Source organism: Gadus morhua, chromosome 18 (genome assembly GCF_902167405.1).
Source record: "Gadus morhua chromosome 18, gadMor3.0, whole genome shotgun sequence".
NCBI classification, from domain to species: domain Eukaryota; kingdom Metazoa; phylum Chordata; class Actinopteri; order Gadiformes; family Gadidae; genus Gadus; species Gadus morhua.
This window is the reverse complement of record NC_044065.1, coordinates 9,579,007-9,603,251: the sequence shown is the minus strand read 5'-3', so window position 1 is coordinate 9,603,251 and position 24,245 is coordinate 9,579,007. Positions and strand designations below refer to the sequence as shown.

The 24,245-nt window shown below is 48.1% G+C and overlaps 1 protein-coding gene across 2 annotated transcripts in view; it reads right to left on the bottom strand.

The window, feature by feature from the left end:
• adkb (adenosine kinase b) overlaps positions 1-24,166 on the bottom strand; it is a 91,524-nt gene extending 67,358 nt beyond the window's left edge. The window contains exons 1-4 of one of the 2 annotated variants that reach the window (XM_030339632.1): positions 24,026-24,166; positions 21,697-21,771; positions 21,513-21,566; positions 9,985-10,063 (exon numbers count right to left, since the gene is read on the bottom strand). In XM_030339632.1, the coding sequence (XP_030195492.1) occupies positions 9,985-10,063; positions 21,513-21,566; positions 21,697-21,771; positions 24,026-24,036 (219 nt within the window). In that variant the 5' untranslated portion in view covers positions 24,037-24,166. Of the gene's footprint in view, positions 1-9,984; positions 10,064-21,512; positions 21,567-21,696; positions 21,772-23,184; positions 23,312-24,025 lie in introns of those variants that run through there. The other variant, XM_030339631.1, reaches the window with a different exon arrangement.
• Positions 24,167-24,245: the final 79 nt, after the last annotated feature.

The window sequence follows — 24,245 nt, the reverse complement described above, 5'->3', positions numbered from 1 at the left end:
TCTGAGAGTGCACCTCTCGGCCCCGGAAGAGAGAGAGGGGGAATTGTAGGGAGTCGTTGCGTAGAATCACAATCAGAGCACATAGTGGGAAATAAATTAAAAAAGGGGGAATCAACATTTTTTAACTCCCATGGTACACACACCAAAAATGCTCCCAATAAATTGTATGTGTCAGGTGTGCACTCTAACTCTGCCGACATAAGACAGCTGGGTGACAGCAGGCACAAGGGGTACCGGTGACAGCAGAAAGAACATGTCTTTGAACATGGATTTATGAGCAGCCCCGAAGCCCAACGACGATCCATCAGTGGAGCGATGGCAATGGATGTGGTCATGTTTGACACACACACACACACACACACACACACACACACACACACACACACACACACACACACACACACACACACACACACACACACACACACACACACACACACACACACACACACACGTGTCAAGAAACAGGCAAGTTATGAGTAATTTGCTTCTGTTTGAGAAAAATAAAGAGGTACCTTGCCACCCACAACGCCAAATGCCAATCCAGATGAGCCTCCTAATTGTGTTTGCCGTAAGGTTCCCGGGTGATTTACAGTATTTGAGGTTTTAAAACCAAGAACCGCTATCTTAAAGTCGTCAGACTTGTCATAGAATAAGTCACACAAAAATCATTGTGTTGGTTAAAAATAAATATAAACGTTCTCGTAAATGGAGTAATTCCCAAATTCTCGGAAATAACACACACACACACACACACACACACACACACACACACACACACACACACACACACACACACACACACACACACACACACACACACACACACACACACACACACACACTTCTGGGAAAAGCACATTTAAATAAATGAATGGGCTGCTCTTTGGCTGGGCGCTTGCAGTCCTTACCAGCCAACAGTTGCGATCACCCCTGCGAGGGAGGCAAAAAGCTGCGCTGGGATCACTTTACAATTCTCAGGGGCTCAAATAACCCGATCTTGAACTGATCCCAAGCACTGATCCCGCAGTATTGGGTTAGGGACGTGTGAAGGGGCCTGTTGAATGAGCTTGTTGGATATCAACAGCCCCACTCCGTGTTGCCCATACCCAGCAGATTGTTTGACTCGATTAGGCCACGCCTGGTGGTGGTCTTCCCCACACCATGCCCTCCAGACACTGGTATGAGCATGTCGGAGGACAGGGGGAGCGGGGGGGGGGGTGTGCCGAGTCTCAAGGTGGAGCCCATTACCCTGAGTGAGTGCACTGTAAGTTAATAGGATTTGCTCCCGATCAAGAGACTGAGCTATTTCCTGAGGCTGTTACAGGCCGAAGCACAAAAATAAATGTTCCTTTATTCAACACTATTAACCAACCTGGAGCAACCCCCCCCCCCCCCCCTGTCCACCACCAACCATTCCTCTAACTCCTCCCCCCCCCCCCCATGTCTGGCTGTCTGGTATAACTGCAGGACTTTGCACCCCCCCCCCCCCCCCCCCCCCCCCCCCGCCCCCTGACACTAGCACCAGACCAACCCCACCCTTCTTTTATTATTATTTTTTTTAACAGCCAGTAAAAAGTAAAAGGTTGGCACTTTTTGTCTAAAGGAGCCATTTGTTCAGGTGAGAGCGGAACCTGCACGGTAAGCAGAGGCAGGGATGCGGTGGGACAGGGGGAATCCAGATTAATCATGTGGACTGTACGGCGGGGGGATAATCACCAAAGAGTAATTGCCAAGAGTCTCTGTGTAATGCATCCCCCCCCTCCTTATCCCGACACCCCACCGCCCACTATAACCCCTAGAAACTTGGTCGCTGCGAGGGACGATAATGGAGTATCGGGGATCATATGAAAATGTTTGCTGCCCCAACCTTTAGCTCAGAGCTTAACCCCGACCTCGGAGAGTAATTACAGAGTTAATTGCCAGCTGATCCGGAGGGTGAGCCACCACCGGGCGCCCGCCGCAGTTATCAATTGGGCTTAAGGACCTCCCTCCGAGGTGCAATGGACGACGGTGCCGACTGCCTAATGCAATTTAAACAGAGGACAATCAGTATTAGGCTAAGGGGGCGCCAGGCGTTTGCCATTAACGGTGGTCCGTCTTTCCCCCGGCGGTCCTGAAGAGTCCCAAAAAGAACTTAAGAGAGGAAATAAAAAGATTGGTAATAACAGAGAGGCCATTTAATAAGCCAGGCCTGACCGCAAGAACCAATCACAGCCTGCTTCGGGAAAAAAAAAAAAAAAAATCAGGGAAGTGAATCCGCCGGGACCTCGCGATAACATATTACGTTTTTTGAGGGCCGATTCGGTATGTATTTTAATTCTGCATACATTGCGATTCCGTAATAGTTGCAACACAATTTTGACATTTCTTTGTGCGATTTACTCTTATGTGCGTTCAACCTCTGGGTATAGCATTAGGGTCGGGTTCTACAGGGCCGTCGGTGGCCACCATTGTTGTTTATGTCAATGTCTCCGAACAGAACACAACATAGTTAATGCCAATCAACTATGAACAAATACAGTACAGCACCCTCTGGAGGACGGTATGGGGGTAGGCTTTGCTCAGGAGGTAGAGCGGGAAGGTCGCTAGTTCGATCCCCGGCTCGACCTAGCTGGGTGCCGAGGTGTCCCTGAGCAAGATACCATCCCTAACTGTTCCCGAGCTGGTGGCGAGCTGGCCGGCGCCTTGCATAGTGGACTCCGCTGTCGGTGTGAGAAAACTGTTAAGATTATAGCATCTGCTAAATGCCCTAATTCTAAAAAGGTACCATTAATGTGTTCACAATAGGTTTACATTTCTGTCATGCATGTCAGAAAACACGATTTTTGGGGTCAACCTGATGATACTTCAGGTTGTGCTGTGGAAGCAAAGAATCCTGATACTCTCATGACTCGATTGTTTCCCCCCCCCTCCCCGGCTCGTCGTGGGACGTCTTTGAGCGAAGTCAGAGAGCCACAGCAGCCACCACATCCCCCTGGTGGGCGCAGCTCGGAATAATCTCGGGAGTCGTCGTTAATGATGCAATTTATATGTGAGGGGGACCTGTATTTGGCAGGCCCCTTTCTGCGGGAGGGGGGGCCGCACCACACAGTGAGCTCCCGGCCACCCCCCTGCTGGAGGGAGGGGGCGGAGTGGGAGGAGGATGTCAGGGCTCGCAGTGAGAAGAGGAAGCGAGCGCTACACTGATAAGCTCCATTACTATTAGTGTCTGTCTGTCACCTGCTGTGCGTCATCCAGCCCTCTCTGTCTCTTGCCCACCCTGCTCTGCCACCCACCCTCCCTCCCTCCCACCCTCCGCCATCCCTCAACTCCACCCTTATGTCCGTGCCCCGCCCCCCCCCCCCCGCCCTCCTTCCTTCTCGCCCCCCCCCCCAGGTTGTTTTTCCTGAGGCTCATCACTTCAAATCTACGCCTCGCCCTCCCCACGGTCTCCCATGCGGTCATGGATAATCGGCTGCGTCTAGGCGTCCTCCGCTGACAAATTAGCAGCGAGCGTTTAAAATAGCATGCTTAGCCTCAGCCGTGCACTAGCGAGGGCAGACGAAACACCGGCAACACGTTGCTCGAGGTGAGGTCCCTTTAAAGATACAACCTTAAACAATACACGCAGGATAACCAGCGGATGATCACACAGTGTTCCCAAATAAAGACAAAAGCCTATTTTGGCATGTCTTTTGTGATGTGGCACAATAGCAGAGCTAAACTCATGAACTTGGAAGAAATGAACAGTAATTGTGGGCTGTTCTGTATTTTCTTTAAAACCTTTTTACCAAAACCAAAATATTTAAAGCTGTTTTTCTTTGTTGCTACGCAACACTTCAACCACAAGAGCAGGAGCATGCTGAGAATGTGCCAGATAAATACTGCAGCTATAGTCATCCTGTGGAGAGATGTGTCTCTCTGTGTGTGTGTTGGGGAGAGGGGGCACAAGCGAGGGGGGGGGGGGGGGGGGGGCAAGCATTCAATAATCAAAAAGGATATGTAGAGCCGTCGCGTACAAACGCACATCATCTTTATATTCATCGCTTGCTTGACCCAAGCCAACAGATCATTTCCGCCCAATGGCTCATTTAGCGAGCCCATTGTGTCTGCAAAAGCCATTCCACAGCCGCAAGAATACGTCTTGTTTCCCCCCCCCCCCCCCCCCCCCCCCGCTCCTCCACCGTCTTCCCATCGATGCTCATTGTCCTAAAAGTGCCCGCGTCTAAATTCAGAACAGAGCAAACGTGGAGAGCATCCCAAGTGCGATACATCGCTCCGTAATTTGACACAGGAATGCCGCCAGATATGGCCACGGCTGTCTGTGTCGCCGATCCTTTGAAACGTTGTGCTCAGAACCCAGCCAGGGGGAGGGGCGGGACAACTGTGGAACCGTCCAAACAAAAGCAAGCTGGGTCCAATGGTAACGCATTGGACCCAGCTTCTCCCCCCCCCCCCCCCCCCCCCACACTCACTGCCTCTGAGCCGAGACGCATTAAGGGAGGAAGGACACGTTATGCAAGGCATCACTTCTAATTCCAAGGCCAGCCTCTGAGGCCAGATGATGCACGTTGAGCGTGCGGGATCTCCCGAGCGCCTCCATGCTAATCAACACGCTTTCCGCTGCATACTTATGAGCTACATTCTGGTCCCCACGCCTTCCCTTTGGCAGCCTAAATGGACTAGCAAATTAGCTTCAACACACGCCGTAATATGTCACCAATACAACCCATCCCCCCCAGCCCGGTTTAAGTGGGCGGGGGAGAAATTCAATTAGAAATCGAAATGTTCACATGAGATATACTGCATCACTTGATAAATATTTTAGGAGAGAAAACATACCAACAGAGCACTCTGGGTAATCTAACGTTTATGCGATGAGAAAATGCCTGCCATGCAACCTTCCTCCTCATCGTTGTCTTTGACATCCCAAGACTATACCGGTATCACCTGTTACAAAGTCATGATACCGCTTACAAAAAGGGCTGCAAAAACAATCTGGGTGCGCGAACTGTGTGTGTGTGTGTGTGTGTGTGTGTGTTTGTATTTGGCATAGATCTCTCCACTTCATCATGGAGTAAATGGCAATGCGAGGCGTGAGCTGAGACTTCACAGCTGCCTCATGGCGGGTGACATTGAAGCTGTTCCACTGAGCACATCGCTCATCAAAGCGAATGAGCCGTTGCTTTCTTCCAGCGCTTGTGCTCGGGAAAATGTACAACAATCAAAACGAGACAAAAAAAAGGGCAGGGGGGAGGGGTAGCCGGGTTGTATCTTGATGCCGCTCACACATTCAGGACACCTTGCTTCCAAAATCTCCCAAAAAAGGAACTGGTCTCTCCCACGGGAACACATGAACTAGGAGCTTAGGAAGGGGCAACGGGGTCAGGCTAGGTACCCCCCTGAGGTGGTCTTTGGGCTCGGACGCCGACGGCGGCAACACAGGTTAACCTGTGTTTAAACAAACGGAAGAGGCCTCGCTTGAACAACTAAAAGGATGTACTTGAAAGGCTCATTTTCCGCAGCAAGAAACTCAAAAGGCTTGCAGGGGTTCAGGTTATCCTTCTGAATCATTCATTAGCATGCTCATTTCATTGAGATATGCACCCCCGCTCTGGTATGGGCAACACACAAACTGCAGCTTTTCAGATGAGCCGATAAATAAACCATGAAAGCATGTAAACTCTTGTGTAGCTGTCACGTATTAATCCATCCATAGCGTTGCCTCGAGCACACCTTGAATACACTTTAAAAAGGCGGCGGGAGGGTTTGTTATAACGGATTTGCCTAAACACTGATCATAGAGTGATAATAAATGGATGCAATCAACAAACAGTTAGCCGTGATTTCTTTCCATTTTATACATTAGCTTGTGCAATCTCCCGACACAAAAGAAACAACTGCACACAGACACACACACATAGCTGGTGCACAGTGTCTCTCCTGTCTTTGTAATCTATCCTTCATTCCTTAAGTGGTTACAGACATGGGCATTTTTTTTTCTAACTTTGGGTCTATTAAAAAAAAAAAAGATTCAGGCGGAAAAGTTGCTTTTTTTTATTGATTTAACACAAACGAGCTGTAAAGCCAAACATTAGGTCATGGAATATTTTTCACCCCAAGAAGTAAGTCAATGCCTTGAAATGAGACATCAAACCCCATTTTAAGGAACTCTACATAATACGAGGGCCTTTCACAGTCAAATAGTGCAAAGGGACTTTTTTCGGTGATTTTCCCCTCTTTATTTTTTTTTCACATCCAACCGTTCTGTGCACATGCGTTTCCAATTAAGCGCTCGGAGCTCACATCCAAGCCTTGGGCCCCATTCACCTCGTACCAGAATTGACAAAGGTCTTAGGGAAATGTTAAACAGACACCATAACAATAAGGGAAGATTTTTCAAACCCTTTACATTCTAAACAATAATTAAGACATGGTGGTGAATTGACGATGCGGGCAACCAAACACCACACACAATCTAAATAAAGAATCGAGAACACACTTCATCACAACTCCTTTTGTTCCGAGTTCACAGCTAGTGCATCTACACAGAACAATTTGTCCTTTGTGTTACTGAGGGGGGGGGGGGGAATAAAAAGAAAATGCAAAACAACATTTGCACTGCAAAAAAAAGGAAAACATTTAATGCTGTCGATTTGTGTGCAATGTAATGAAAACGCACAGTTTACACGAAGCATGCTATTTGCATTTTGAGTATATTGCCCGTTTCCTGGTAGCCTCAGTAGCAGCAGAAGCAGCAGCAACAACTCCCTGGGAGCAGGTCTATGCTAACACACTTCACTCTGACGCCCCTTAAGAGCTGTTCCCACACTTTGATGTTCTGTCTTCATAAACTGACTTGTGTTTCTCAACACAGCCCCTCAGTAATCTCACACCCCCGCAACCCCCCCTCCTCAAACGCCACGGATGCTTTGCACCGTTTCAAATCCAGTCACAATCCCAGCGTAGCGACCGTTTTCTATTCATCCCTCAACTTCAGGATTAAAACAACAAAAAACGGAAACATGAAAAACAGGATTCATAGCCGATGTGTGAAGGCCTCAGATGTATGGGGCTTCCTCCTTGGTTTGTGTGGCGTTAGAGTTCGGCTCGTACCAGCAGGTAAAGGTACCTGCAGAACCATTCCCCGACCAGTTCATTCAAAACCATGGCGTTGTTGTCGTTGTTTGGAGCCTCCAACAAGCCAGGCCAAGCCACTTCCATCTTCCCGGTGTCATGTAAAGAATCAGAGCAGAGCGCCCAGCATGCGTGCGCCCACAGCGCACGCATGCTAGCATCGCAACCTGGCAGGGTTGTCAGAAGAATGATCCCGATAAGATCTGGGGCTTTCTGAAGGAGCAGCGGTGCACGGGGGAGGAAGTACAAACGTGTTGACATATCTACCGTGGGACATCTCGTACGTCTACTATGCATGATGGGCTTTTTTTGGTATTTCGGGGAAGCTCTTAATATGGAGAGGTTGTAGCGACTGCTGCTGCTGCTGCTGCTGCCACGCAGATGGATAAGAGGAGCCGCTGCTTAAGATAGCACTGACAGCGAGCAATTGATGACGAACAAACAGTGCGGTAAATGATCTCAATCAAAGCAACCGGGGCAGAGATAGCAGTTAGCGGAAAACAATACTTATCCGGCTAAGCCTGGCTTGAGCCCCTTCTTGTGTTACCAAATCCAATTACCATTGATCCCTGCATCCTGTTAAGAGGTGGGATTTTCCTTGCCAACGCAGAAACTTAAAACTTGCATGTTATGGGAGTGTTTAGCCCATTACGCCTCTCGCTCCCGCAAGGCAGGGGTTGGGGTTCTGGAGAAAAGGGTCATTGATTTCTCCCGCCCCGCCCCCTCCCGGCCGGCCCCACTCCAGGCCGTGGGTTTCCCCCCGCCGTGTGCAGAGAACCTGGGCTAAAGCCACTGAACGTTTCTCCCCTCTCTTGCAGTGGCGCTCCTGTGCGGACCGGCCCCTGGATGGAGCATCTCATTTAGTCCCCCGTGCCCTTTGATGTGGAATCGGCTCCGCGGTGAATATCGCTCGTGTTTGAAGGTGCGGCAGCCACAATGCAGCCAGGTTTGAAGTTCCACATATTGCAGGGTGCAACAATGCGATAATCTAGGGAGCTGGTTGATGCATAATGCATTTGCTTTCTCGCCGTGAACCTGAAAGCGAAAAGGTGAAGAAGGTACCGCTTCGAGGTATATTGACAAAAAATAAAGATTGCACGAGAGACGTTTGGGTGCAGGGAGAAAAGGGAAACAGAAAAAAAATAACGCTAATCCGATGCAGAGCGTTTCAGAATCTGTTGCACACATCTCTCCGGAGGGTGAGAGTAACCAAATAAGCAGGGGGGGGGGATGTATCAGACTTGATGCTGCCATGGCATCGCGACACCCGTTGGGTTGAGTCAGAACTCCTCAAAAGGGCACTGGGGAACACGAAAGGTTTTGCCATCAGTACCAAGAGAAAAGAAAAATCTTTTTCCATCTGATTTAGTAAAAACCGTTGAAACAGTTGCCCCGGTGACCTCCGATATGAAACAGAAAACCCCGACACTAAGTGCTGTTTCTTAAGTGCAAAACAATATGGCTGCATCCCTAGGACGACAAAAGGAAGGAAGTCATCTGAAGAAAAATTGGCACGCAATTGAAATGGAGTAAGAGAGCATTCAACCGTTCAATCCACATTCACACGGAGCCCCGCGTCTGGAAAAGTTTGGATAGGCTCTCCATACATAAAAAATTCAGTTGGCAACTAATATCTCAGAGCGGGTTTTATGCAAACACTTCTGATCTTTATAATTAAACAGTGTTTGCATGGCGGAGCATGGCTCTGGATCTCTTTTTAGAGGATGTTTACTGTCTTAAAGCATGCGGATGCGGTTCGCCCCGTCTTCCTATCCCCGCTCCACTCATAACCAACACACACACACACACACACACACACACACACACACACACACACACACACACACACACACACACACACACACACACACACACACACACACACACACACACACACACACACACGCAAGAACACCAGCCTGTCAATTAGCTTCTGCACTCACTTTTCCTCAGAAGGAAATTCTTTTTCAGCTTGATGCTCCTTTGTTTAATGTGCATAAACCAAATCCTTATCAGCGGCTAATCACAGCGTGTCCAATTGACACACTTATTGCTGCCAGCATTAAGAAAAATAATGATTCAGTATCATCTTGTTGAGTTTAGATTGCCATTTCAGATTTGGGCAATCAATTTATTTTTATTTTTTCGGATACTGCGTCAGAGGTTGGGGAACATCACCATTTGTTCTTTATAATTTGTTGTGACACGTTAATTGCCTCTACTTGTAATTCTCCCTAATTGATGTTTGACACGTCTCAGGAAATTAGGCCAACCAGATAACATTGAAAATATTAAGAATTCATCCCCTGGCGTTCCCCTTTCCATGACAGGTCTGATGAATTCACTCTTTCAACGGCAGTCTAAAACTGTAATACGTCAATGCTCCGTACAGCTATGTTCTGTATTCCCAGAGATGCCTGGCGGAAGCTCCTTGAGTTATTCAGGAGAGAGAAGAATGACTGTCTGCACACTCAACGGCTTCACCGCCTTGCTTAAACCCCGTAAACCACTGAGGGAACAGAAGATTCAGCACCCGGAGATGGACACTGGACCGGGGCCTCTGCAGACCCCAGAGAAGGCTTCTCCAGCCTCCCCAGAAATGCAGATGTTCATACATTATCATACGTCAACAACTCATTCACAAATGTTATACTATTTTATACGAGTGTATTAAGGTCGTACATTTAAATAAGATCCTCAGGGCCGCTACTGATCCCCGGAAAGGGCTTGTCCAGCCTCCCCCGAAATGCAGATGTTCATACATTATCATACATCAACAACTCATTCACAAATGTATGCAGTACTTTATACGAGGGTATTAGAGTCGTACATTCAAATCAGTTCCTCGGGGCGTTGAAGACTAACCTGTGCGATTTTCACCGAGTTCTGGGTTGCGCCTCCCGCATGATATTCGACGTGGCTTTTCTTCACAATTTCTTCAAACCTGTAAAAGAGGCGGAACATGAGATGGGAGACAACTCATTTTGGGCCCCCGCCAAAGTAAGTATTTTTGGGTCGAGGTGAAGAAAAAACATTTTCTCCTTGACGAAAATACGGAAGACTTTCCAAAGCAGCACTCTAGATCACAGAGGAGAGGGGCAAATCTGTCATCCTTTCACCTGAAAAAGCAGCACAACAACCAAAGGTAACAACACTGTGTCAATACGAGGTCAGTGCAGAGTCGACGGCGCGTCCTGCTTTGGGCCAATGATAATATTTGCACGGCTCAAATAATTTCATTAGATCTGGGCTTAACAACAATGGCCTTAAAAGAAGAGAGGCATGGAAATAATATACTGAGGGGGAAAAGGTAGTGAACCTGGAAGGAGCTATTCCTGTACAGTATGCGGTGATCCAAGATCAATAGGGGCATCGATTATGGATAAGGTAATCACACTGGTTGTAACACTTCAGCTTTATTGCTTGTCAAAGGGGAAGCAATATACAAGCCCTCTAGTGTACAAAATGACTAAGGAGGTATGGATTTTTAACCAGTATATATATATCCAGTAGCTCATTGTTTTTTTTAATACTGCCGCTACAAAATATAAATGCCGTACACCATCTTTCCATGTACGCATGCTCATACACACAGAGGAAACACTGGAGTTGGTTAAGGGAATACTTAACCGCAAATGTGGCAGGAGTTTAAAAAGAGGCCTAAATGTCAGCTTGATAAAAGTGAAAAGAAAAAACTGGGAACATTTCGCCACATGGTTGCAGTTAACCCATATTAAAGCAAGATGAATAGCCAGTGAATTTCAACGGTCCCCTCAAATGTCACTCACTAAAAAGGTAACGGCACTGTAATCATTTTGACGGCATGGGAAACTTTTCATCTTCCATTTCATAGCAAGCGCTTTGGAATGACTTCCTGACTACAGTTGAGAGATTAAGAACCAATAGCGAGAACAGTTTATTTTGGAGATGGGCGACTACAACCAAACGGACCTAGGCTAAACAACACGAGCGCGGGGTTTCCAAACGACGCCGATCGGTGGAATTCGGTACAATAACCGTACCTGTCCCCACAATGTATGCATCTCTCCTCCGCACACCATCACACACCTTGGCGGCCACAAGCGCCCCGTGAGTCGGGTTAATGCGACGGAGCCGACGCCACGGGAGCGTTTTTCTTGGCGGGCGGGAAGTGGCGTTGAGGGGGGGGTTGGGGGGGAACATGAATAATGCGAATTCTAGTGCACGGCTCACGCAGGCAGGCTCCCGGAGGTGCAGCTAGCGTCGACGCGAAGGGCTGAGGAAATTGACCCTCTGCTCGTCAAGTTGATGTGCCGTATTAAGGAGGTCGGCGGCGTCCCCCCCCCACCTCCCCGAAAGCACCACCATTCCGTCGCCGCCCTGCACAGTAAATTGAAAAACTGTCCGTTTTCAAAAGTGTGTTTACACCGGGGAGTAATTCCGATGACATGGTAAACGGGTCGAGAAGGCGAGGTTGGCGCGGCGGTTTCATGTGTGGTTCCGCCTCAAATGAAAAAATATATAAAAGTGACAGGTGTAATCTCCAGGGGTGTTGATTACCTCAGGCTCTGGGTACACACGCTGCCATTTCCTGAGGCTTTATATTGAGAACTAACATGCAAGTTCCTTATATGCTTTATAAGCAGACCTAACATATCGGCATTTCCTTAGGCTTTAAAAAGGGGACTTAACTTGTAGGCAGTTGTGTGAAGGGGCAAGAAAACGTATGCAAGGCCATGGTGAGGATTTTATTAACAGGGTGTGTGTGTGCGTGTGTGTCAGTGTGTGTGTGTGTGTGTGTGTGTGTGTGTGTGTGTGTGTGTGTGTGTGTGTGTGTGTGTGTGTGTGTGTGTGTGTGTGTGTGTGTGTGTGTGTGTGTGTGTGTGTGTGTGTTTCATTCGAATGCAAAGTACTTAGGGCTTGAGCATGTGTCGACTTTTTGAGTGTAGAAAAAAAAAAGTAACTAATAAAAATAAAAAATAAAAAGTGAGTCTTCTTTGTCTTCAAAAGCATGTCTTCATATTGCGTCTCAGGGCGGGAAAGGCCTGAGTGTTCCTAATAAAAACGGAGCAAAAAAAATACCCTTTCCAGGCAAGTGGAAAATATTCTAACTGCGAAAACGAAAAAAAGACTCTTGCCGAGACACCTGTTATGACTCATTGACAAAGAAAGAATTTGAGCACGGCGGGTGTTTATAACACGAAGCCAGCCAAGGGGCTCCAGACTCCTTTCCCCCCCCCCTTCTCTCCCTCTCTAACCGCCCCCCATCCTAGCCTCCCTCTCCCTCCCCCTCTCTTTCTCTCCATCCCTCCCCCCTTCCCAGCCTCCCTCTCCCTCTCTCTCTCCCCCTCTCCCTCTCCCCAGCCTCCCCCTCTCTCTCTCAAAGTATTTGCTCCACCTTTCATTGCAGACAGCGTGAGGCCCTGCTCCGGGGTCCGCCTCGAAAAATCCCATCCGAAAAGGAGCAGCTGCCCGGAGACCTTTACGCCCTCCAACATCATGTGATCCCTAGCGGTGACACCGACAACAGCCCCCCCACCCTCCACCCACACCACCACCCTCCACCACCACCACCCCCTGGCCATTTAGGGAGAGAAAATCCTTCTTCGTCTAGTGCTGCAGTCTGAGCCCTCTCTGTGTGACAAAGAGGGACGGCGGAGAGGGAGACTGAGGGAGGAGGGGGCCGCTGCCGAAAGAGCAAGGAGTGAGGAGTAAAAAAAAGAAAAAAGAAAAGGGAGAAGAAGAAAAAAATAAGAAGAATGTTTTGAACAAAATGTCCTTAGCGGTAACCCATGCTTCTGCTGCTGAATGGCTCGGACGTTTCCCCCCCCCACACACACACACACACACACACACACACACACACACACACACACACACACACACACACACACACACACACACACACACACACACACACACACACACACACACACACACACCAATTTCGACTATGCCCTCCATCCCGCCGATGTGTATACAGGCATCGCTTACGTAAACCCCCAAAAAAGCGTTCCTAGAAAACGTTGCCCTTCCTCTTGGTTCGTCACCCTTGACCTCGTTGCGACATTTTTAGGAAATGGGTAGGACATTTATTTAACACACACCCTTTTTGATGAGGGACTAATTGACCCTCGTTTGCGCTGGTGCAGTCAAATCAAAAATATTTAACGGGCAGATTTATGGGGCATGTGTTCCACAGACGGGTCCCCTCAGCCCGGGTCTGGAACCAAGTGAACCGGGGCCAGGCTCCTAGCCAGCAAGGGGAACAGGTCAGGAACAACTTGTTGTTTATGTTCCCGAGACGAGAACCCCCACCGCCGTCGCCCCACGGCGGGGAAATATGAGAGCCTCCCGAAAGAACTGCCAGTGTTTTTCTCTTCCCACCCCTCCGAATGACTCATGAGTTTCTCTTTTAACCCCCCCCCCCCCACACACACACAAACACACACACACACACACACCTCCCACCACACACACACACACACCGCTGGAACACACCACACACACACCGACCAACCTTCCACCCCAAAAAAAAAGAAAACCTTGCAGCCTAGATTATTTACACAAGTCTGATAATTCAACATTTGCTCCTCTAAGTCTGCCGCGCAGAGGGCAAGGAGAGCCCGGTTCAACCCATCGCTCTTCCTCCGTTTGCCTTTGATGTTAGCCTATCTCAATAAGACCGGATGAGTGCACCCAAATCCCCATCGAGCGATTCCGCGCGAGGAACAAGACTCTGTTAATCAATGGCTAGATTGGATCGGGCTCCCCGGGAGCTCCCGGGGCCCCCGGAAAAGTCCTCCCGGGTTCTGTGAGTGTGCCGCGCCGCGGGGTAATTCATCGCTAATGATCGGCGTGGCACCCGGGCGTCCTTGTCTAATTGCCTCATTCACGTTTTTTTTTTTTTTTTAAACCTGCGTACAAATCACAGGGACAGCAAGGGAAACACGATCAAAAGGGGGGGGGGGCCCTATCGCTAACCGGGGCCCGGCGGAAGTGCAGTGGGTGCACCGGGGTGGTGGTGGTGGTGGTAGTGGAGGAAGAACAGTAAATTAACTCTGCTCCAGCTACAGAAGGCAGGTACATCTGAGCAGCCAGATCCATCTTCCAACTCTCTTTTCCCTCTCCATCACGCACACACACACACACACACACACACACACACACACACACACACACACACACACACAGTTAAAAGGCTTCAGTAATCCCAGTTTCAACAGAGGCATCTGGAGTGGAGACAGGTTCTCGAATGATTAGATCCCCAAATCTGTGTGTGCATTCCACACGCCTCGCTATTCGGCAGTACCCCAACACCATAATAATTATTTCCATAGGTCAGGTTGAAATATAGATGGATAAGAAAGTACATTAATGAATGCATTGCCGTTGTCGTCGTTGTTGTTGTTGTTGTTTTTCGCAAGAAAAATAAGAAATCAACCGCTAGGAGGGGATCTGACGGAGACGGAAAGGGTGAGGAATAAGCACAGCCACCCCCCCCCCTACTCTGCTCCCCCCTCCCTCCCCAATTAAACTGTTTGTCAGCCCCTTCAGAGGGGGTTAGCTGGTTTATCCATTTGAAATCAATGTGCCCTGTGTGAAGGCCCTGCCACGAGGTCCTTCGTTATTCTCGTCGGCGGGCCGTCGCCGGGGCTTCCCAAGGTTGAGCCGTATCTTTTCTTATTCTCAAAATCAATAATTATCTTCTCCCGCGCTCCCACTTACAAACAACCACCCCCACCTCCCCCCCCTCCATTCCTGCCATCCAGCCCTCCTTCTACACAAACACCCTCCCACGGCCAAAAATGTAATGTTCGTTCTCATCCGATAACTGCGAGGAGTTGTTCTCTGTCGGACCCCTACGTGAAATCAATAACCTATAACGATAAATAAGCCCCCCCCCCATAAAAAAAAAGGGACGGTGCATCAAGCGAGGACTCGATCGCTTCCCGCCTACCGACACGATGTCCTACAGAGCCGCTCGGATTAGACGCGACAAAGACACGACGGCGTAATCGCCCAGGTATCTCAAAAACACTCGACAAACAAAAAGAACAAAACTGTCAGATCCACGGCTGACAAAATCCCCAAATCCCCCATTAATCGCCCGGCAGAATAGACTTGACGCGCCAGACGTGGCAAGCTCTCTCTGCTCTGCAGGCTGGCTGCACAATTAGAGAGTGCTCAATTACACGGTTATAATGGCTGAATAATGCCGTTTGAATTTGGAGACAACAAATGTGCATGGCTTTAATAGTGGACCGCTGCCAGCACGACGTCCTTTATTAAGGCCGAGCTAAAGGACGTACTAGGTTGTGCGTTTCGGTTGTTTGCATGCTCTTGTTGTTGTTGTTGTTGTTGTTGGGGAGGTTTGGGGCTGGGGAGTTCACATTATGAGCAGATGAAAGAGCGAGAGAGGCAGAGAGAAGGAGCACAGTCAGGGTCACTAGGGGTCGGCCGGTGAATGGTGAGTGTGTGTGTAGGTCTGTGTTCTGGTGTGCGTGTATTCTGGTGTGTGTGCGAGTGTGTGTAATCTGGTGAGCATGTTTGTTCTTGTGTGTGAGTCTGTGTGTGGTGTGGTGTTCGTGTGTGTGTGTTGTATATGCATGTATGTCTTCCGGAGCGCGTGCGCGCGCGCGTGCGTGCGTGCGTGTGTGTGTGTGTGTGTGGTGCTCATGTGTTCTCTTGAGGATTGAGATTTCGAAGTCCTGAGCACAAAGCCTTTGAGACATCCCCCCCCCCCCCTTTGTAAGAGAGGCTGATACCAGCAATGAGGAGGGGAGTGAGGAGATGGGCGGTGGGGTGCTGGTGCTGGTGGTGGTGGGGGGGTGGGGGGGTAGGATCACGGCGACTCAGTGCTCCGTGTGAATAATTCCACCAGCACCCCCTGCTGTGCCGACCATATGGGCCACTGTGAAGTTTAAACACGGAGAGGGGAGAGTGAGGGAAGAGAGTGAGAGAGGAGAGTGTTGCAGTAGGCTACTGCTGCTGCTGCTGCTGCACAAGGCAGGGCAACCATTCCTACAATACAACACCCACCCCCCCCCCCCCCCCCCCCCCCCCCCCCCTCCACATGCGCCGCTCTGTGGACACATGATCACCGGAGATAACACACAGAAATCAACCTACGTGCACGGGGGATGCCATCATCGGCTCTATCCTGTGTGGCGGCAGGGGGGGTGCGGGGGGGGCAGCTTGATGGTGACGGTGGGGGGTGGTGGTTCAAAGATGACTAAAAATAGCCCGAGGCATGCTTTTCTGAACATGCTGTATGTTCTGGATAAGACACCCACATTTTAATTAGAAAACACTGCTTTAGAAAGGGAGGGTTGAAGGGGGGGGGGGGGGGGGGAAGAAAGGAAAGAAAGAAAATACACCCACATGCACAGAGACAACGACTGTGTATGCCTTCACCTCCTTTGACTGGATGATGAAGTCCCCTCCTGGCGCCACCTGCTGGCCTGCGCCAGCGCGGCGGAGGGAGGCATTGCCAGCCTCAGTGCCAGCCTAATTGTGATTGCATCAGCCAGCCGTCTCTCATCGTGATGCAGAACGGTGCTTTAAATACAGAGTGGCAGCTGTGCATACATTGGGCATTAACAATACGCGTATATATACACAGACACACACACACACACACACACACGTTGCCTATTCAAAAGAAATACTAATGTCAAATGGCGGAAGACTACTATACTACTGATCGTATGCACTGGGGTTGCATGGATCATTTTCAAATAATTACATACATTGTCAAAACACTACACACTACAACACTGTGTTCACCATTTAGCAGTGCCCTTTTACACATCGGCTGTATGCAAATGCTGGGGTGTCGTGCATGTGAACGATCAGCGACAGGCAGACGAGGAGCTGCAGCAGAGCCAGGTTTGGTGGAGACCCATTAGGCTCTCTGGGCAATCTCTGCTCTCCCATCTCCGGGGCCGAGGTCACGCGATGGATGTGGGCCCGAGACCTTTGCCCTTCTAACGTCAGGGAAGCAGGTCGCTCCGACACCAGTGGGGCCCGCGGGGGGGGGGGGGGGGTTTAAGTACCGTAGGTACCACCTCTGCAACACACACCCAGAGGTGGGCGAGAGTGTATCTGTGCGTGTACTGGAGAGAGGACAAGGGGTGTGTGGCGGGTGACACTAATGTGTCTACACACACTCAGTCGAGCATGAGTGCACCCAGTGATGTGGCATGATGGCAAACGCATGCAGCCCTGCATGGTGTAGCGCACACGCACACACACACACACACACAGATCTTGGATCCCGGGACGACGCCATCGGGGGTTTGGTAGCACTCACTATCTGCTTCGTTATACTAAATAAATAAAATAAAAACAGGCAGGGGGGGATAGAGAGTCAAGTGTGTTTACAGAGTGGAATCCATCACACACACACACACACACACACACACACACACACACACACACACACACGCTAGCAGTGTTTAGCATGGAATCTGGAAGAGGGCCCTTGATGTTTTCCTCCCTGGTAAGCAGGGCGAGGTGCGGGCGTGCGAGGTGTACATAAGACAGCGGGGCGTGCGAGCGTCGACAGATCACTGATCTCCCGTGTCGTTGGGATTCTCTCTCTCTCTCTCTCTCTCTCTCTCTCTCTCTCTCTCTCTCTCTCTCTCTCTCTCTCTCTCTCTCTCTCTCTCTCTCTCTCTCTCTCTCTCTCTCTCTCTCTCTCTCTCTCTCTCTCTCTCTCTTGAATAATTCATGTGGCAGCAGGTCACGCGGCATAATGAGGAGTTTACTCTCTCGTTCTGGATGTGATTGGGACTCTGCTAATCTGCATTTAGCACAGAGATGGGCGAGAGAGGGGGCGAGAGAGAGCAAGGCAACGAGGGGGCGGAAGAGGGAGGGAGGAAAGGGGTGAGGGAGGGGGGAGAGGTGGAGCTGGGGTGGATATAGCACTGATGAACCTAATTGCTGTGAACAAACAACCCTCTGAAAGGAGCCACGCCATCATTCCTCGATAAGACAGTAAACAATTCATTATCATAGAACAAGCATATTCATAAAGCAAATGTTTGAACCAATAGGACTGATATGGGTTTTTTCTTCCGCTTCGACCTGCCTGGAAGGTTGCTGTGACTTGGCAATACGCTCGGGTGGTGACTTGCTAATCTGTCACTCCAATCATCGTCAAGTGTCATAATATACGGTAAGCTCAAGAGGATTTTAGTGGACGATATATTTTGCAATGTGGTGTGGCTCTGAACAGCCATAATGCGGGTTCCTTATCGAATTAAATCTCACAGTAGTATAAGCCGACATAAAAATGTCCCACAGAAATAATATGTTTATAAATACATTGACATCTTGCTCCCCCCCATGGCAGATTATGATAAAAACAGACTATTGTTGCCCCCTGCTGGACAAGTTGGAAATCTACCCAATGCAGCCATTCATCTAAATACACTCAAATATCACGTTCTGCATTTAGCTTCTTTTATATGTAGGTTTAGTGAGGTCAAGTGTGGTTTAATAAAAGGAGTTCCACTTCTGAGCACCAACCATGCCAATTATTAACATCAAACCACAAAATGATTAATACATTAGATGTAGACCTCAGGGCCCCATGCAGCAGCATTTGGCTGCCAAAATATGAACATTATTTTAATACTTTTTAAATCTGAGCATAATGTCCCTACGCAATTTATAGCCCCTATTTCCAAAATGACCCAGCCATATCATCAATGCATAATTAACGTATAATTTTTTTATTGATCGTCTTATTTATTCATAGCAGATTCCCTGATCTTAACACGACTAGAGGAAATGAACAGAGGCTTGGCACAAAATGGTTGACCGTGGCCCAAATCTGGTTGCCTGGGGCAACAGTTACCAGTCGAGCCCTGAAATAAGAAACCGATATTAACATCAACCACCAGCGTGCACAGTGCACAGACAAACACAAACCATGGGATGGCAGCACTGAAGAAACAAAGACAAAAAAGAAAAAAGAAAACGAAATCCATCACAATTCAAACGATAACCATCTGCCTCCTCTCTTACAGCCTCCGCTGAACCCAGGGCCGATCACAGCGCATTCCAAAACACGGAAACGCTTTGTCACCGGCTCGGGTTGTAAAGCCGTAAATGGTGCACCGGTGCGTTTCCTTCTGTGCCCCCGTAAACCTGCATGCCCCTCCCTGTCGACGTGTGAATCCAACACTCATTAACCTCCATAGAGACGCCACAGCTAGGCAACGGTTGCCAAGGAAGAAACAAAACTGCAGACTCTGCGGTTTTGCGACGCATCCGGCCTTCCAGCCTGTGGCCTGGTCAGCAGGGAGTCAAAGGGGGGGGGGGGGGGGGGGGGGGGGGGGGGGGACGACGACAAACATGGGGAAGGAAACCACATTCACCCCTTGCTCGTCAATAACATATCAGTATCGTATCTGAAATCATTGCAGGTCACTTTGGATAAAAGCAAATCGTTAAAAGGGACTAAGATAGTCATTGTTTAATAAAAGACAATTGTCACTTCCTCGAAGAAACAGCCGGACTGACAGGGAACTGCGAGGTCTGGCCTTCTTACTGTCGTACTAGACAGCTCCTCAGCCAGACAGGATTATATTGGACTCAGTGGACGACTGCATAATTGAATTCAGACATGGCCACAGATCAGTGCGTTCGGTGATGGCCTGTCCGGGCGTGAGGACGGATGGGGATTAAATAAAGAAATAACGACACGGCGTTGGTACACTGGGCAGAGTGAAAAGCGAAGCACTCGTCATTGACCGGACCTCTGTCACCTCTGTCGTCTTCGCTTTGATGTTATTTGTCACACATTTCTGTTAGTCTCTGCTCTGGTTTTTTTCCCCCTTCGGTCAATGGATCAAGCCGAGCTGACACAAGGCCTTGGCTGATGTTTGGCAAAGTGTGCGCAGGTGTTACCATGGCCGCATCGATTGGGGAATAACAATCCATGGGAGGACTGAAACGGCCGCCGCTTTGCACACCTCCACGTCCTGTTTAAATGATACTTCACTTTTGGGCTCCCAGCCATTTTAATTAAGTTTTGCCATTTCCTGTTTTGGTTTTATTGTGTCTGTATGAATTTCATGGGAAATCCTAAACATTTAAATACACACAAAATAAAACTAGTACATTTTTCATTTTAATCACACAACCATCCAGGACTATTTTTTTAAGTAGCTGCTGCCGCAGTAGTGCTGAGGGTCCATGTGACCTATACACATTATACGCTTGTGTTGCATGCCGGTACCATGGAGGGGACATTGAAACACACTGTGTTGGGCTTGAGGCAGCAAAGCCCTGTGGTTAATCCAACCAGGTCCCTGCGTGTGGTGGGACCGCTGCCGTCTGTGGCGCCAGTGATAACACTGCATGCCTTTGTGCCCACAGAGAACAACACAGCTGATTCGATGTCATGGGTCTCCCTTTGTCAGGTAACAAGGCCTCCGGCGTTGGGGCTGACCTGGCCTTTGTGATCTTAGAACCGCCCGTCGGTGGGTCGTTTTCAAATCATGGACACACCGGAGGAAAAAAGGTTTCCATCGGAATGACTGGACCACCAATGATTTTTAGAATATTTTTTCCAAGGCCCTTTGCCCTAAACTAAGGATGCATTTATATAATAATTCAGTTTCCCCATTAACCAACTTTTTTTCTCAAATAAGAAATAACAGAAATGGTGTTGCCTAACCCTAACCCTAGATGGTGAATTTAGCCCTAGCCCATCCCTAACCCCTAACCCCTAACCCCTAACCTTAATCTTGCTGTAGCTAAAAATAAAGACACCCTCTGGAACACAACATTCCATTTCTTTGTTGATAAAGCTCCTTTTAAATGCAAGTCCTAATCACAGACACTTACTCTTACTATGCTCTTGTTACCATCTTACACAACACTTTTATTCAATCCTCTTCACATCAATAATATAACTTGTCCACCACTGGGTTTAGTTTTAATAGATTTCTGAAAATTAAAAAATAAAACAAATGACAAACAACCTCCCTGAATAAAATAAACATAAATTAGAATTAACATAGTTTCAAGTCAGTTTCATGGCGGGCAGCTGTTAAAGATAAAAGTAGATGCTTTCGACCGATATCCTGTTCGGCAGCAACAAGGGAAATATGTGGGCTGTATATGTTTTGAGAATCTATTACAGGGTCCCGCCCATCCAGAACCGCCCATCTGCTGCTACGGCAGGCAGATATATAGCGGCGCTATTTTGAGTACTGCTTACCATGTCAAGTTTCTAACAGGGATCACTAGACCCCTTTTAGGGTCTGACACAATTAGAACTCTACTACACAACCCTTGATGCCACACCAAAAGTGCAGGAGCACGCAGCACGTGGCCTGCTCAGAGGACTGGTGTGTGACGTTTGTGTTGATGCACTACTGTCGTCCGTTACTTACAAGGCTTTGTGGTTGTCCTCGGCCAGGATCTGGTCGTTGGGCTTCAGGCCGTACCTTTGAAAGGAAGCAAAAGATAACAGCGTTTCTGCGAAACTTTCTGTGCAATGCTACTATTCTGAGCAGCGGGGGTCGACGCTGTGGGTGTAAAGGCGAAACAGCTGTGCTCGGTGCTGCTTCCACTTACTTGTCAAGGAAGTCCTTGTCCACCACAGCCGAAATGTCCAGCAGGGGATTGCCCATCCCAAACAGCGCATTTTCACTGTAGGGAGACAATGGTACATTTGTGGCACGTGATTTTACTTTCAGAAACTTCAAACTCCCACTGATTGGAACAGTGGGAAGAGGCCAGCCTACACTTTGTATATGTGAAAGAACACTCTATTCAGTTGCACGCTTCTGCCGTTGGCTCAGAAGTGCATTCAAACACTTTTACAATAGTTTTCCTTAATGGGTCACATTAGGCAGCAGTCCAGTTCAGAATATACAGACAGCTCATTAGGAAACCTAATCATTTAGCAAAGATAATGAGAGCCACTTTGCTAGAACCATCTTGTAGTTAATAGCCCTCTCCCGGGACAAGACATCTTTGGTCAGTGTCTCCAGCACTGTGGGAATTAGTTATTTAGGCTATTTTGACTCGAGGGGGAAATGCCAGGTTAAGCATTTAGATAGCAATTTACTACCAAGAATTATTGAAAGTTCTAGTTGTCAGACACATTTTATTAACCATGAAAAACGTACCCTGGGTTTTTAAGCCTTTTCATTCAAAGTAGTTGGCCTAACATGAGCCGGCCATTCCCACACTGATGACAAATGGAATAAGGCGCCACATAAACCAGCTAATGACGGCTCAGCTACCTGAATTATTCACACATAATCTGCAGCAGTGCACCACAGGAGACATTAAACCCGGACTACTGTAGAGTCAGAGAGAAGTATGCATTGAGCCTTAACAGGCAATAATGAAGGTATCCACGACTACAGTAGCAAGGGTTGAAAGCCTGCTGTTGGATAATGTATTACACTTTCGTTTAAGGGATTATGGAGTAAACTGAAGTTGAATAATAATAATGACCAAGAATATTAGTCTCCCTTTGATAATATAACAAGAAGATTATGTAAATGTTAGGCTTGACTTCCTGCTAAAGATGACTGTGAGCAACAGCAGGCACAGCACTAGGCAGTAGGAGTACTGTAGAAGTTGCCTGTACAGGAACATGTGCATCTCACCTGTCAAGCTTGCTTTTGGCCACAGCCTTCATCACATATCATTAAATCATCAGGAAGTATAGAGCCAGGGAGGTGCAATACATTCTGTATATAATCTACACCAATAATAATGTTTCATGTAATTTTTAACAAGACGATAGTCAGAGTCCGAACTGGACAACCCTTTAAAAGTAAGGTTTAACGTTCATAGGCAGACTTGAAAGTGTAAGGAACATCATTTGCAGTGTTTTCCTTGAATTTAGGTATACTCAAAAGGTCTACAGAAGCTCTCGACTGCTGTATTGCGTCACACGCTTGCAAACGTCTGATGTCCAGCCTCTTTACAGATTATACCACTATGATCATGATCCTAGATTCGATTATGAAGAGCAATACACTTAATTTTGATATTATCACTGATAATTTAATATCTGATCGTATTTTATAATATTCTTGATCTTACCTTGCAGTTGGCATCCTGTCAAACTGTCAAAAATAGGGAGAACTAAAGGATATGGATAATGATCAAGAGACTGGCGATCTGAGACAAACCAACGTGGTTCCCAACTAAATTCCAGTACGGAGCAGTCCTGTCTGTAGTCGCCCTTGATTGGTCAGAGTAGGGAGTGGGCGGTGTCGAGTGCATGTGGTTGGCTACACAAGTCCAGCTATGAGGGCTCTTTAAAGAGCACGTCCATTCATTCAAAATTATTCACTTCCCCAACTCAAAACAGGTGACAGATCGCTCATTTTGCAAGTTCTGCCCACATTCGGAACAATTGCAAAAGCACAAATCGAGAAGTTGTCAGGACTTTGGTGGATGACATTTGCAAACCTATATTAGCGTATCTATAATCGCCTTCATGATGTCGAAACCAGTTCTTTCCAAGCATTGCAACTCAATGTGACATGGACTGCATTTCTAAATCCGCTATGTAGGCCTATATATTTTTTTCTAGATATGTATTAATATGTTTACACACACACACACACACAAACACCAGATCTGAGATATCCACCCTAAGGTTTCGTCGCTACCAACAAGACAACACCGGAGACTCGCTATGCAGATGTTCAGCACAGTGGTGCAGATGTTTCCCAGCGGTTGCAAATTGACTATAAATCGGATCCATGACAAACGTTGGACACACAGCTAGTTGTTGCACCCCATCATCTACCGCTAGCAGTGCTGTTAGCCTCCACAACTAGCTAGGCTAGCTCATTTAGCTCCATTGCCTGTGATTTAGTGAATCTGTATAAGCAAAAGATAAAATACCGATTTCAGTTCATTCGGCGTTTTTTACCTTAGTGCCATACTCCTGTCGTTTGAAATGTTGGGGTGTTCACCGAACGGGTATAGGTTTCACCCGACGTGTTTAGGCGCGACCGTGGGGTTGTTGGGACTACCGGGTGAGGGATGGTCGGTCCGCGTCTCTCGGGCTCATCGTGAGCACACTGCTAATTGGCAATCAGATAGTGGACTTTGTTCAATTAGAAAGTAGTTTGTTTCTGAAGAAAATGATG